This window comes from Ornithorhynchus anatinus, chromosome 20, assembly GCF_004115215.2.
Source record: "Ornithorhynchus anatinus isolate Pmale09 chromosome 20, mOrnAna1.pri.v4, whole genome shotgun sequence".
NCBI classification, from domain to species: domain Eukaryota; kingdom Metazoa; phylum Chordata; class Mammalia; order Monotremata; family Ornithorhynchidae; genus Ornithorhynchus; species Ornithorhynchus anatinus.
Genome location: NC_041747.1, coordinates 12,320,537 through 12,333,844, shown reverse-complemented (window position 1 = coordinate 12,333,844; position 13,308 = coordinate 12,320,537). Strand labels below are relative to the sequence as shown.

Here is a 13,308-nt window from a genome sequence, read left to right as displayed (position 1 = left end):
GTGTGGGGATCACGGTCTTAGTCCCCATTTTACAGATGAGGGAACTGAGGCACAGAGAAGTGAAGGGACTTGCCCAAGGTCACACGGCGGATGAGTGGGGGAGCTGGGATTAGAAACCGGGTCCTTCTGACTCCCAGCCCCGGGCTCTACCCACTAGGCCACACGGCTTCTCCTCTATTCTACTTGAGACGGCATATTCCGAGAAACCTTTCAGAGACGTTTTACAGATAGGTGAGATCGGGGCTTGGATGCTATAAGAATTGAGTGTCGTGGTGATCTCAGATCAGCGGAGGTGTTAGAAATCCATTCTCCCCCAGGGGAGCCAGGGTTGGGTCAAAAAGGCCTCAATCTCATCTATCTCGCCGCTAAAACTTCACTCATATCCTCTGGCCCAGAACACGCCCTCCCTCTTCATATCTGGCAGACGATCACTCTCCAGACCGACAAAACCTTTTTAAAAGCACTGCTCCAAGAGGCCTTCCCGGACTGAACCCTCATTTCCTCTTCTCCTTCTCCCTTCTTTTTCGCCCTTGCCCTTGAATTTGCACCCTGTAATCACCCAGCCCCACAGCCCTTATGTAGGTATCCGTAATTTATTTATTTATATTAATGTCTGTCTCCCCTCTAGCCACATTTGCATCTGTAGATAATATGGATCTGCCATTCCACTTCATAGAATTGATTTGTTAAATCTGGTTACTCGCTGTGGGCAGGGAATGTGTCTACCAACTCTGTTATAGTGTACTCTCCCAAGTGCTGGGTATGGTGCTCTGCAAGCAGCGTGGCTTAATGGAAAGAGCCCGGGCTTGGGAGTCAGAGGACGTGGATTCTAATCTTGGCTCTGCCACTTGTCAGCTGTGTGACTTGGGGCACGTCACTTAACTTCTCTGAGTCTCAGTTACCTCATCAGTTACCTTAGAACAGTGCTTGGGACATAGTAAACGCTTAACAAACACCATCATCATCATCATCATACAGTAAGCGCTCAATAAACAGGATTAATTGATCATCCTTTTCTCAGATCTGTTGGCAGAAGTGCTGAGCACAATGCTTTGCAAGTACAGTGCTCTGCACACAGTAAGCACTCGATAAATAGGATTAATTGATCACCCTTTTCTTAGATCTGGTGGTAAAAAATCCACATAAACCCAGGGAACATCTAAATTCCCCAAATCCACAAGGCCTATTCATCAAATATAAATAAAGGATCCACTCCTTTAAAAGCATGCTGCAAGAGGCTCGGGTTTCTGACGTCTGAGTAATTCTACTCTTTGTCTCGGGGAGTGAGTCAAAAACTGCTTGAGATTACGATGCCCTGGGAAGGCAAAGGAAACGGGCAGATCCCGTTCTAAGGGTTTTAAGTGGTCTGCGAGGCTCAGCAGCTGCTATGACGTGCATCCTTTGAACGATTAGAATGATTTAAATTATTCACCACTGTTCCCTATGAATGGCAGAGGAAAAAACTCCTTGTCGCAGCAAGTTATTAGCAGGCAACACAAAGATGCCAACTGAGTTGATGCTATTTCTGTAGTAGTGAGAAAGACCGTTTTGTTCTTCGGCTGGTATTATGGAAAAGTCAATACCTTGAGGGAAATTTGCTAGATTGTAAACTCTTTGTGAGAGGGGAGCGGGTTGATTAATTCTCCCAAGCACTTAATACAGGGCTTTAGATGTAAATTCGTTGTGAGCAGAGAATGTGTCTGTTAATTGTTCTGTTGTACTCTCCAAGTGCTTAGTACTGTGCTCTGCACATGTTAAGTGCTCAATAAATACAAAAATCAGAGAGACACCTCTTTCAACATCTAGCTGGGAGTTTTGTGATTTTTTTTTTTTTTGGCTCCTCTCTGTGCTATCAAACGTGGACCATTTCTGTAGCTGGGGACCTTTTTTATTATTATTATTATTACTACTAATAATAATAATATTATTGCCACGTGCGACTATGTGTCCCATTTTCCAGATGAAGTCACTGAGGCCCAGAGAAGTGACGCGACCTGTCCGAGGTCACCCAGCAGATAAGTGGCAGAGGTGGGATTAGAACCCATGAACTTTTGACTCCCAGGCCCGTGCTTTATCCACTAAATATATCAATGAAGAGTTTCTTCTTCAATATAAAGACTCCAGGCCTGGAAGTTGGGCAATTCTATCTCGCTGCCGACCTCTGGCCCACATCCCACCTCTGGGATGGAACACCCTCCCTCCTCATATCAGACAGATAATTGCTTTCCCCCACTTCAAAACCGTCTTGAAGGCCATCTTCTCCAAGAAGCCCTCCCTGACTAAGCCCTTCTCTCCTCTTCTCCCACTCCCTTCTGCGGCACTCTTAATTGCTCCTTCCTTCATCCTCCCTCCCAACCCCACAGCTCATATGTATATATCTCTATAGATCTGCAATTGATGTATTTATCTATTTATTCCTTTATATTAATGTCTGGCTCCCCCGCTAGACTGTGAGCTCGTGGTAGGCAGGAATATGTCTGTTTGTTGGACTCTGCCAAGCGCTTAGTATAGTGCTCTGCACACAGTTAGCGCTCAATAAATACAATAGAGTAAATGAGCTTGTTTGAGCGTGCACTACCTGTAGGGTGATTGTGTGTCATTCGCCCGCATTCGATGCTCACTTCGATGAGGGTCTCCAACCTCTCGGCCTTCCAGTATCTCATGCCAATGCACATGGCCTTAGTAGCCGCTCCAAACCCCGAACCTGTGAGAGAGAGTCAACAGCCTTAAAAGAATTCATTCATCTATTCAATAGTATTTATTGAGTACCCACTGTGTGCAGAGCACTGTACTAAGCGCTTGGGAGAGTCCAATGCAACAACAAGCAGACATATTCCCTGCCCACAACAAGCTTACAGTCTAGCAAATCATGCCACAGAGCCACCGCAACGCTCCTTCGAGCCCCTCCCGGCATTAGTTCACTTGTTTTTCGTTTTTAACAGTGTTTGTTAAGCACCAGCTATGAGCCAGGCACTGTTCTAAACGCTGGGGTAGACATAAATTGATCGGGTTGGACAAAGTCCCTGTCCCACATGGGGCTTGCAGTCTTCATCTCCGATTTACAGATGAGGTCACCGAGGCACAGAGAAGTGGTGTGTCTTGGCCGAGGTCACAGGGCAGGTGAGGGGCAGAGCCGGGATTAGAACCCAGGTCCTTCTGACTCCAGGCTAGTGTTCTTTCTACTAGGCCACGCAGTTTCTCACTAAAGAGAATTTCAGGTAAAACTAAAAGACGAGCTGTGGGGCCCAGTGGAAAGAGAGTGGGCGGCAAAGTCAGAGGGCAGAGGGGTGGGAGACAGTATCTAACGCCCTTCTGTGTGTTATTTCCCAGTACTCAGCACAGTGCTCTGCAAATAACAGGAGCCTAACAAAGCCTATTACTTCCTCAGCTTCCCACGCCACTTTATGTCCATATCCATAATTTATTTCTTCGTATTAACGTCCATCTCCCCCTTTAGACCGTGACCGGGTCGTGAGCAGGGAATGTGTCTACCAACTGTTATACCATCCCCTCCCAAGAGCTTAATACAGCGCGCCGCACACAGCGATAAATAGTAATAAACAGTCCTAAATACGATTGGTTGAATGGATGAGTCCCTCGTAGGGGAGGAGCCGAGCCCGTGATTGACCGCCCAGCCCATCAGGCTACGAGGTGTGAACCGCCTTCTCCTCACCCTTCTCGTTGAAAGGCGTGTGCCAGGCGAGCAGGTAGTTATCGGGCTTGAGCTGCGAGCATCCTTCAGCCGTGGCGGGGTCCGGCTGGCGGCCGGGAAGCTTCTCGGCGATCTCCACGTAGCGTTTCACCAGTTCGCGGTACAGGTCTTCCAGACACCAGTAGTCTGGGCCCAGGGAGGGGAGAATGGAAGACAGGAATAATAATAGTAATTGTGATATCTGTTAAGTACTTACGATGTGCCAGGCACTATTCTAAGCGCAGGGGTGGATACGAACAAATCGGGTTGGACACGGTCCCACGGGGGCTCACAGTCTCACTTCCCATTTTACAGCTGAGGCAACTGAGGCACAGGAAAGTGAAGTGACTTGCCCAGGGGCACATAGGAGACCCTCAAACCAGACACCCGACCACCCCCCGGTCAGCTTTGGGATCCCTTCAGCCGGGGCGGCATCCTCTAGGTGCCAGGTTCGGGGCTGTGCCGAGCATTATTGGCATTCGAAAAATATCAACCTCGCAGCAGAAATAATAATGAGAATGATTGGGGTATTTCTGAAGTGCTTACTTAAGGGTCAAGCACTGGGAGTCAGAGGCCTGAAGTCAGAGGACCTGAGTTCTAATCCTGGCTCTGCCACTTGTCTGTGAGTGACCTTGGATGAATCATTACACTTCTCTGGGCCTCATTTACCTCTTCTGTGAAATGGGGATTATACTGTGACCCACAGGTGGATCACAGATTGTGTCCAATCTGACTATCTTATATCTACTCCAGCCGTTGTTACCTTGCCTGGAACACAGGAAGTGCTTTACAAATACTTTTTAAAAAAACACTGTATTAAACGCTGGGGTGATACAAGATAGGTCCCTGTCTCATTCGGTACTCGCATATAAGTGGAAGGGAGGACAGGTATTTTAGTCCTTATTTTACAGATGAAGAAACTTCAGCACCGAGAAGCTAACTCATCTGCCCAAGGTAACACAGTCGGCAAATGGCGGAGCCAGAATTAGAACCCAGGTCCTCAGACTCCCCTGCTCGTGCTCCTTCCACAAAGTCATGCTGCTCAAAAATAACCAAACAACAGTAAACAGAATGTGTCTGCTAATTCAGTTGTACTGGACTCTCCTAAGCGCTTAGTATAGTGCTCTGCACATAGTAAGTGCTCAATAAATACCATCGATTGATTGAATAATAATTGAAGTATATGTTAAGCGCTTCCTGTGGGCCAAACACTGTAGTAAGCACAGAGGTAGATCCAAGCTCATCAGGTCAGATGCAGTCCTTGGCCTCACAGCCTAATAGGGAGGGAGAACTGATATTTCATCCCCATTTTACAGATGAGGTAACTGAGGCACAGAGAAGTGAGGCGACTTGCCTAAAAGTAATAATAATAATAATTATGGTACTTGTTAAGCATTTACTCCATGCCAAGCACTGTTCTAAACGCTGGGATAGATACAAGTTAATCAGGTTGGACCCAGTCCCGGTCCCACATGGAGCTCACACTCTTAATCCCCATTTTATAAAAGAGGCAAAAAAAAGTGAAGTGGCTTGCCCAAGGTCACACAGCTGAAACGTGGCAGAGCTGAGATTAGAATCCTGGTCCTTCTGACTCCCAAGCCGGCGGTCTATCTATCCACTAAGTCCCGCTTCTTCTGGTGGGATGGAAGACGAATAAAATGGGGAGATGTGAGGTTAGTCAGGGAAGACTCCTTGGAGGAGATGGGATTTTTAATGCCCCAGGTCCTCTGACTCCCAGGCCTGTGCTCTTTCCACCAGGACACACTGCTTCCCAGCAGGGAGACATAAGGCCAGCAATGATTTGGGGGAAAACTTCCTCATCTGTAAAATGGGGAATCAATACCTGTTCTCCTCACACTTAAAATGTAAACTCTGGTTGGGGCAGGGACTGTGTCCTATCTGAATACCTTGTGTCTCCAACTTGAAAAGTACTTGACACATAATGAGCGCTTAACAAATACCATCATTATTATTATTCCCAAGACAAGGGTTTGAACAAGAAGCAGCCCCGAAGGAACTAGCCCGACTACATCCAACTCCCCCTCTCAGCCGCACCAGATCTCTTGAGGGAGCATTAAAAAAATCCCATCTCCTCCAAGAAGCCTTCCCTGACTAACCCCACATCCCCCCGCTTTATTCGACTTCCATTCCGCATCCCCCCATTCCGTGTCACCTACGCACCTGGGTCTGAAGCCCCGAAGTATCCCACAACACTTATTCGCATATCCTTACACTCTGCTCCTTCCAGTGCTTGGCACAAAGTAAGCGCTTAACAAATGCCATCATTATTATTTATGTTGATGTAATAATGATAATAATGATGGTATTTGTTAAGAGCTTACGACGTGCCAGGCACTGAACTGAGCCCTGGGGTGGATATGAGCAAATCGGGTGGGACACAGTCCCCGTCCCATGTGGAGCTCACAGTCTCAATCCCCATTTTACAGATGAGCGAACTGAGGCGCAGAGAAGTGAAGTGACTTGCCCCAGGTGACACAGCAGAGAAGCGGCAGAGCCGGTCTGTCTCCTTCACTAGACTGTAAGCTCCTTGAGGGCGGGGATCATGTCTACCAACTCTATCACCCTCTCCCAAGTGCTTATTACGGTGCACTGCACACAGGAAGTGCTCAATACATATCACTGATGGATCGATAGAGTTTAGGGTGGCCATTCATCTGGTTTTATGGATGGAAAGCTCGTTAAGGACAGGGAATGTCATATTGTCCTCTCCTAAGCGCTTAGTACAGTGCTCTACACCTAATAAGCGCTCAATAAATATGACTGATTGATTTGATACTGGGCAGTCTGTTTTTTGCGGTTGGACCCCCTTCCTGGTTGTCCTCATGAAAGTCAAGGGAAAGAGCCTTCCTCCGGGAATCAGTACCCTCCCCTACACGGAACTTATAGTAACGTCCGTCTCTTCTGCTAAACTTGGAAGCTTCTTGAGGGCAGGAATCACTTCTACTTAATTGTTCTTTCCCAAGTGTTTAGTACAGTACTCTGCACCCGGTCAAGTGCTCAATAAATACCACCAATGTATTCACAGATGAGAGCCCTCCTAACTCATCTCACTCTGTTACTTAATCTTGGAATGAGAGTGAAGTTTAACTGTATTACCCGGTGAGGGGAATTAAGCAGAGCAGGAAAATATAGGGAGTAGAAGCAATACGAGATTTATCACCTGGCAAAATATCTGATTTAGAATTAATACTTCTTTTCTAACTGAAAGGTGTTTAACTCCACTAGACTGTAAACTCCCTTGAGAGCAGGAATCATGTCTATTTATTGCACTCTCCCAAGTGCTTAGTATAATGCTCTGCACCCCAAAGGTGCTCAATAAATCCTACCGGTCGGTTGAATGAACAATCTCCTTGATGTAAAACGCGAGCAACTTTCCCGACTAAATTTTCCAGCCGGCACTCGTTTACTTTCTTTCATTCACTCATTCATTCCATCGTATTTATTGAGGGCTTGCCGTGTGCAGAGCACTGTACTAAGCGCTGGGGAGAGTACGCTATAAAGAGAAACGGAGACTTTCCACGATAGCGACTTCGGAAGGTCCGTGACGTGGTCGCCGAGTTATACGTTGAGTAATGGGTCATACGGCCGAGAATAATCTGTTCGTTGGCCAAACTGATCTGGACAGAGAGACGGGCAGGAGTCATAAGAGGCTCGTTTCATCACCGAATGTGTCAGGGCTTGGGAAGACATCTATTCTTGATTGGCTGACATCTTATCGTTATCTACAGCCCCTTAAAACGCTGGTGATTCAGGATTCAAACACGTCTGCGACATTCCTCCCCAGTGATCCCGGCGCTAAATTTAGCACGGGAGCGGTAACTCGAAGGAGCCACGCACGAGTGACACTTCACTGGCTTCGCCTGCTCCGCACGGCCCCGTTTTAACTTATCAAATTTTGCCAAGACCCTGGGTGGGTTAGGGTTATAAAAAGCCACAGAATGGTTGGAATGGAAGGATATTCACCTATTCGCTTATTCATAGCACTCACAGCTGTTTCTCCAGACAGTAGTTTAATCTCAGATCCTTTGGGGTTTTCGGCGGGGAAGAGGCAAACTCCGAAAATCGAAAATGAAAAGCTGGGGCACCTGGCATAAACTTATTGGTGTCGGACAAATATTCACCAAGCCGTGTATATTTTTAGCCAGTCGGCTTGTTATGAGAAAACAGCCCCCTTTTCTCTAGGAGTTGCGAAGCGCTTCTCGTTTTAGACAGAGGTACGCAGGATTTGGATTACTTTAGCAGATTCGAATGGGTTTATCTTTATGTTCCTTTCGGCCCCCCGGAAACTGGATCTTCTAAAACGGTCTGTTTTTGGAAGGCTTCTGAAACGGAAGGTGGAAACCCCAAATGGTCTCAAATCGAATTCTGACTTGGAAAACCCCAGATACTCACCCGCCTTCAGACGTCACCCGCCTTGGTTAAAAATTGACTAAGGTCAGAGTTGAAGGCAGCATGGAACATTCCATCTCGACCCATTCCAGCTATTAGATTTTTATCAGAGTCCGGGGAGAGACCTCACGAGAAACACGATCCATCGCCTATATAGCATTCGCGGAGCGACCCTGGTGTATATTAAATGGCCGTTTTTAGCCGGGGCATCAGGTGACAGGTATCAGTAAGCACCCTCCGTGCTTTTTTGCCAAGCTCGCCGTCCCACCCTGTTTACTTCAAGAAATGGGGACTAGTGAGTCTCCCTCTCTTTTTTCCCCGATTTAATAATTCTGGTGTCCACTGAGCGCTTACCGTGTGCCGGGGCGGATCCGAGCGAATCGGGGTGGACACGGTCCCTGTCCCACGTTGGGGCTCACAGTCTCGATCCCCATTTTCCAGGTGAGGTTCCCTGAGGCCCAGAGAAGTGACTTGCCACACAGACATCCTTACCTGTGGTGAGAGCCTCCGCCGTGGTCATGTGCAGGACGGTGTTGTCACTGACCGGCCACTTGTCCGCAGAGATCACCAGCTTGTCCAGCCCTCCCAGTGCCTTTAGCTCTTCCCGGATCTTCGTCCCTAAAGCGCTGTTTTCGCGGCTGGCGTTACGGTAGCCGAGGGCATCTCCCACGGCTCCCAGGAGGACAGCCGCTTTAAATTTCTCCATCCCGTGGGGCTCGGGTCCAGGCCGCTCTCCTACAGCTGATGAATGGTCGCCCTCCCGGCTTCCTCTGTCTCCGTTCTCCCGGCGTTTATGTCGGTCACGGTATGAATCCCAGAAGAGTCCTCTATAAGGCCGCCTGCTCCTTTTCTGGCTCCACAGGTGACTCCTCTCGCCTGCCACCCAATGAGGCGGAAGCGTTGGGAGATCCAAGCATCGTCCCCCTTTCCCCTCCAGCGGTAAGAACGGGCCGGCGAGCGCTCGTGTCGGACAGGCCGTCTCCGCCAAACCGGCCCCGGGCGAGCAGACCGGGGGGGCTCCGCTAATCCCTCCCCGGTCACCCGAAACCCCGAAAAATACCAGGATGCTCGTTTGTTTTCGGTCGCCCCGGTCGTCTTCTCTTCGGCTGCCCGGATCGCTGCGGCATTGTGGATAGAACCGGGGCCTGGGAGTCAGACGGTCGTGGGTTCTAATCCCGGCTCCTCCACTTGTCTGCTGTCTGACCTCACGGAAGTCACTTCGCTTCTCTGTGCCTCAGTTTCCTCATCTGGAAAATGGGGATTAAGACTGTGAGCCCTGTGAGTGACAGAGGACTGGGTCCCACCCCATTTGCTTGTATCCCACCCCAGCACTTAGTACAGTGCCTGGCGCATGGTAAGCGCTTCACAAATACCACGGTTTTTTTCTTCTAGTCATTTATTAATAAGGAAAATAATAAGGATAATAATGATAATAGTATTTGTATCAACCTAATACGTATTGATATGTAAATAACTACATATCAAGCACCGTTCTAAGCATTGGGATGGATACAAGATAATCATGTTGGACACAGTCCCTTTCTCAAATGGGGCTCACAGTCCTAATACTCGTTTTACAGATGAGGGAAATGAGGTCCAGAGAAGTGAAGTGACTTGCCCAAGGTCACCCGGTAGACAAGTGGCAGAATTAGGGGAAGGAACCCAGGTAGAAGGATTCCTAGTCATGGGGAAGCTAGAGAATTCACTCCCATGTGGTCATGGAGACTGAAAGTCTGATCGGTGGGAATCTCGGTCCCAGCTGGCCCTTCCCTGGGTTAAAGTTCTCCAAGCCGAAGAATCGGATTGCTTCGGATCTCAGAATTGTTTACAGAGCTCAGCAGAAAAGGAGTCAGGAGGCGCGGGTTCTAATCCCAGCTCTGCCATCTGCGTGACCCTGGGCAAGTCACTTCACTTCTCTGAGCCTCGGTTTCCTCATCCATCAAATGGGGATTGAATACCTGTTCACCCTCCCACCTAGACTGAGCCGAGGAGGGACAGGGACAGTGTCCAACCTGATTATCTTGTATCGAACCCAGGGCTTAGTACACTGTTTGGCACATAATAATACTACTAACGGTATTTAAGTGCTATGTGCCAAGCACTGAACTAAGCGCTGGGGTGGATACAAGCAAATTGAGTGGGGCAGTCCCTGTCCCATGTAGTAAGCGCTTAACAAATACCACAGTTATGACTAAAATGAGGATTCAATCCTCCTTCCTCTGACTCAGATTGTGAGCCTTATGCGGGACAGGGACTTTGTCCAGCCTGACTGCCTTATAGCTACCAGCGCTTAGAACAGTGCTTGGCATGCAGTAAGAGCCTCAAAGATAGCTTAATTATTGTTATGACGTTGGTATTGTTATTATTACCTTGTTGTTATTATCACCTTGGGAAACAGTGTGGCCTAGTGGATAGAGCACGGACCTGGGAGTCAGAAGAACCTGGGTTCTAATCTCGGCTCCGCCTCTTGTCTCCCGGTGACTTTGGACAAGTCCCTTTGCCTCCCTGTGCCTTGGTTCCCTCATCTGTAAATTGGGGATTGAGTCTTCTAGACTGTGAGCCCGTTGTTGGGTAGGGATCATCTCTATTTGTTGCCAAATTGTACTTTCCAAGCACTTAGTACAGTGCTCTGCACAAAGTAAGCGCTCAATACATACAATTGAATGAATGACTGTGAGTCCATGGAAGACAGGGACTGTGTCCACCCCAATTTGCTTATATCCGCCCCAGCGCTTTGTTCAGTGCTTGTCACATGGTAAGTGCTTAACAAATACCATAATTATTATTATCTCCTCCAAGAGGCCTTCCCCGATTAAGCCCTCTTTTCCCCCGGCTCCCTCTCCCTTCTGCGTCGTCTAGTCGCTTCCAACGGCAACTTTGGGCATTTGATATTCGCTCCATCCCCACGGGACTTATGTGCATACCTTTAAATTATATATTATCAATTACTTATGCATATTAATGTCTGTCTCCCACTCTAGACTGTAAGCTCATTATGGGCGGGGAATGTCTGTTGTACTGTGTATTGTCTGTTATTGTCTGTTCTGTTGTATTGTGCTCTCCCAAGTGCTTAGTACAGCGCTCTGCACATAGTAAGCGCTCAACAAATACAATTGAATACACGTTACCCTTCTGCAATGTGCCTTTTCTGCCACCTGATGGGCAAATGGAGAATTGCCTGTGCCATCTCCACTAATAATAATAATAATAATAATGGCATTTGTTAAGCGTTTACTCCGTGCAAAGCACTGTTCTAAGCGCTGGGGAGGATACAGAGTAATCAGGTTGTCCCACGTGGGGCTCACCGTCTTAATGCCCATTTTATAGATGAGGTAACAGAGGCACAGAGAAGTTAAGTGACTTGCCCAGAGTCACACAGCTGACAAGCGGCGGAGCCGGGATTGGAGCCCATGATCACCAATGCCGCTACCGTTGAAAAGAATACATTCATTCATTCAGTCGTATTTATTGAGCACTTACTGGGTGCAAAACACTGTACTAAGCGCTTGGGAGAGTACTATATAACAACAGACACATTCCTGCCTGAAATGAGGTCACATTCTAGAGGGGGAGATAGGCATTAATACAAATAAATAAATTACAGATATACACATATGCGCTGTGGGGATGGGCGGAGGATGTATGAAGGAGAAAGTAAGAGTGGTGCAGAAGGAAGTGGGAGAAGAGGAGAGGAGGGCTTAGTCAGGGAAGACTTCTTGGAGGAGATGGGCTTTCAATAAGGCTTTGAAGTGAGGGAGGGCAATTATCGGTCTGATATGAGGAGGGAGGGTGTTTCAGGTCAGACGTAGGAAGCGGACCAGAGGTCTGCGGAGAAATGAGATGGAGGTACAGTGAGTAGGCTGACCAGTGAGGAGTAAAGTGTGCAGGTTGGGTGCTAGTTGGAGATAAAAAGTAATGACGATGACATTTAAGTGCTTACTATGCATCAAGCACTGTTCTAAGTGCTGGGGTAGATACAAGCTAATCAATTTGGATGCAGGCCATGTCCTCCCACATGGGGCTCGCAGTCTTAATCTCTATTTTCCAGATGAGGTAACTGACGCCCAGAGAAGTGAAGTGACTAGCCCAGACAAGCAGCAGAGCCAGGATTAGAACCCAGGTCCTTCCGACTTCCAGGCCCGGGCTCTATCCATTAGGCCATGTGGCTTGGATGAGTGTGGTCAGGAAGGTGGAGATGACTTGATTGACTTGGGGTCAACCCAACATGGAAAAAGTTCAATTTAGTTCAATTTCGTGAAGATGTGTGTGTGTGTATGTATGTATATAATAATAATAGTTTATTAAGAACAGATGCCATTTGTTAAGGGTTTACTATGTGCAAAGCACTGTTCTCAGCACTGGAGAGGATACAAGGTGATCAGGTTGTCCCACATGGGGCTCACAGTCTTAATCCCCATTTTACAGATGAGGGAACTGAGGCTCAGAGAAGTTGTGACTTGCCCAAAGTCACACAGCTGACAAGCGGTGGAGTGGGGATTTGAACCCATGACCTCTGACTCCCAAGCCCGTGCTCTTTCCACTGAGCCATACTGCTTCTCTCTCTCTCTCTATATATATATATATACTTCAAGTTCATTCTTGTTTTTTCAGGGATTGACATGGAAGAAGGATGAAAGATACATGTTCTGGCAAGCTGAACTTTTAGCTCCAGCTGGAAATCTTGCCTAGTTTTCACTGGTTAAAGATAATAATTATGGATTTTGTTAAGCACTTACTATCTGCCAGGCCCTGTTCTAAGCGCTGGGTTCTAAAATGAAATAAGATAAGTTCTAAAATCAGTTCTAAGATGAGAGGAGGGATCTAAGGTGTTTACAGCAAGAAAGGAAAGTCATGAGGGCAGTCAAGTGAGCAGAGTGCTTCCCTGAGATTGAGAAAAAGAAAAGTAAGCACTCAATAAATATGACTGAATGCATGAAAAGTGGAGTTAATGTATGCATCAGACTCTGCTAAGGGATGAATTCCATTTTTTTCCAAAGATGATGATGTTCACTAATGGCATTTATTAAGCACCGACTGTGTGCACAGCACTGCACTAAATGCTTGGGAGAGCACAAAACACCAGAGTTGGCATTCCCTGAGCATACATAATGAGTTTATAGTCCAGAGGGAGAAGACAGTCATTAATAGAAATAATTTGTAATACGTAATTTATAGATACAGACTATCAGGATTATCATCTTTGAAAA

At 47.4% G+C, this 13,308-nt stretch overlaps 2 protein-coding genes across 6 annotated transcripts in view; one reads left to right on the top strand and one right to left on the bottom strand.

The window, feature by feature from the left end:
• ADPRHL1 (ADP-ribosylhydrolase like 1) overlaps positions 1–9,259 on the bottom strand; it is a 33,430-nt gene extending 24,171 nt beyond the window's left edge. The window contains exons 1-3 of one of the 2 annotated variants that reach the window (XM_039914963.1): positions 8,594–9,259; positions 3,674–3,838; positions 2,579–2,704 (exon numbers count right to left, since the gene is read on the bottom strand). In XM_039914963.1, coding sequence (XP_039770897.1) covers positions 2,579–2,704; positions 3,674–3,838; positions 8,594–8,807 — 505 coding nt within the window. In that variant the 5' untranslated portion in view covers positions 8,808–9,259. The remainder of the gene's footprint in view (positions 1–2,578; positions 2,705–3,673; positions 3,839–8,593) is intronic. The other variant, XM_039914964.1, reaches the window with a different exon arrangement.
• TMCO3 (transmembrane and coiled-coil domains 3) overlaps positions 1–13,308 on the top strand; it is a 78,342-nt gene that overhangs the window by 14,911 nt on the left and 50,123 nt on the right. The window lies entirely within an intron of this gene.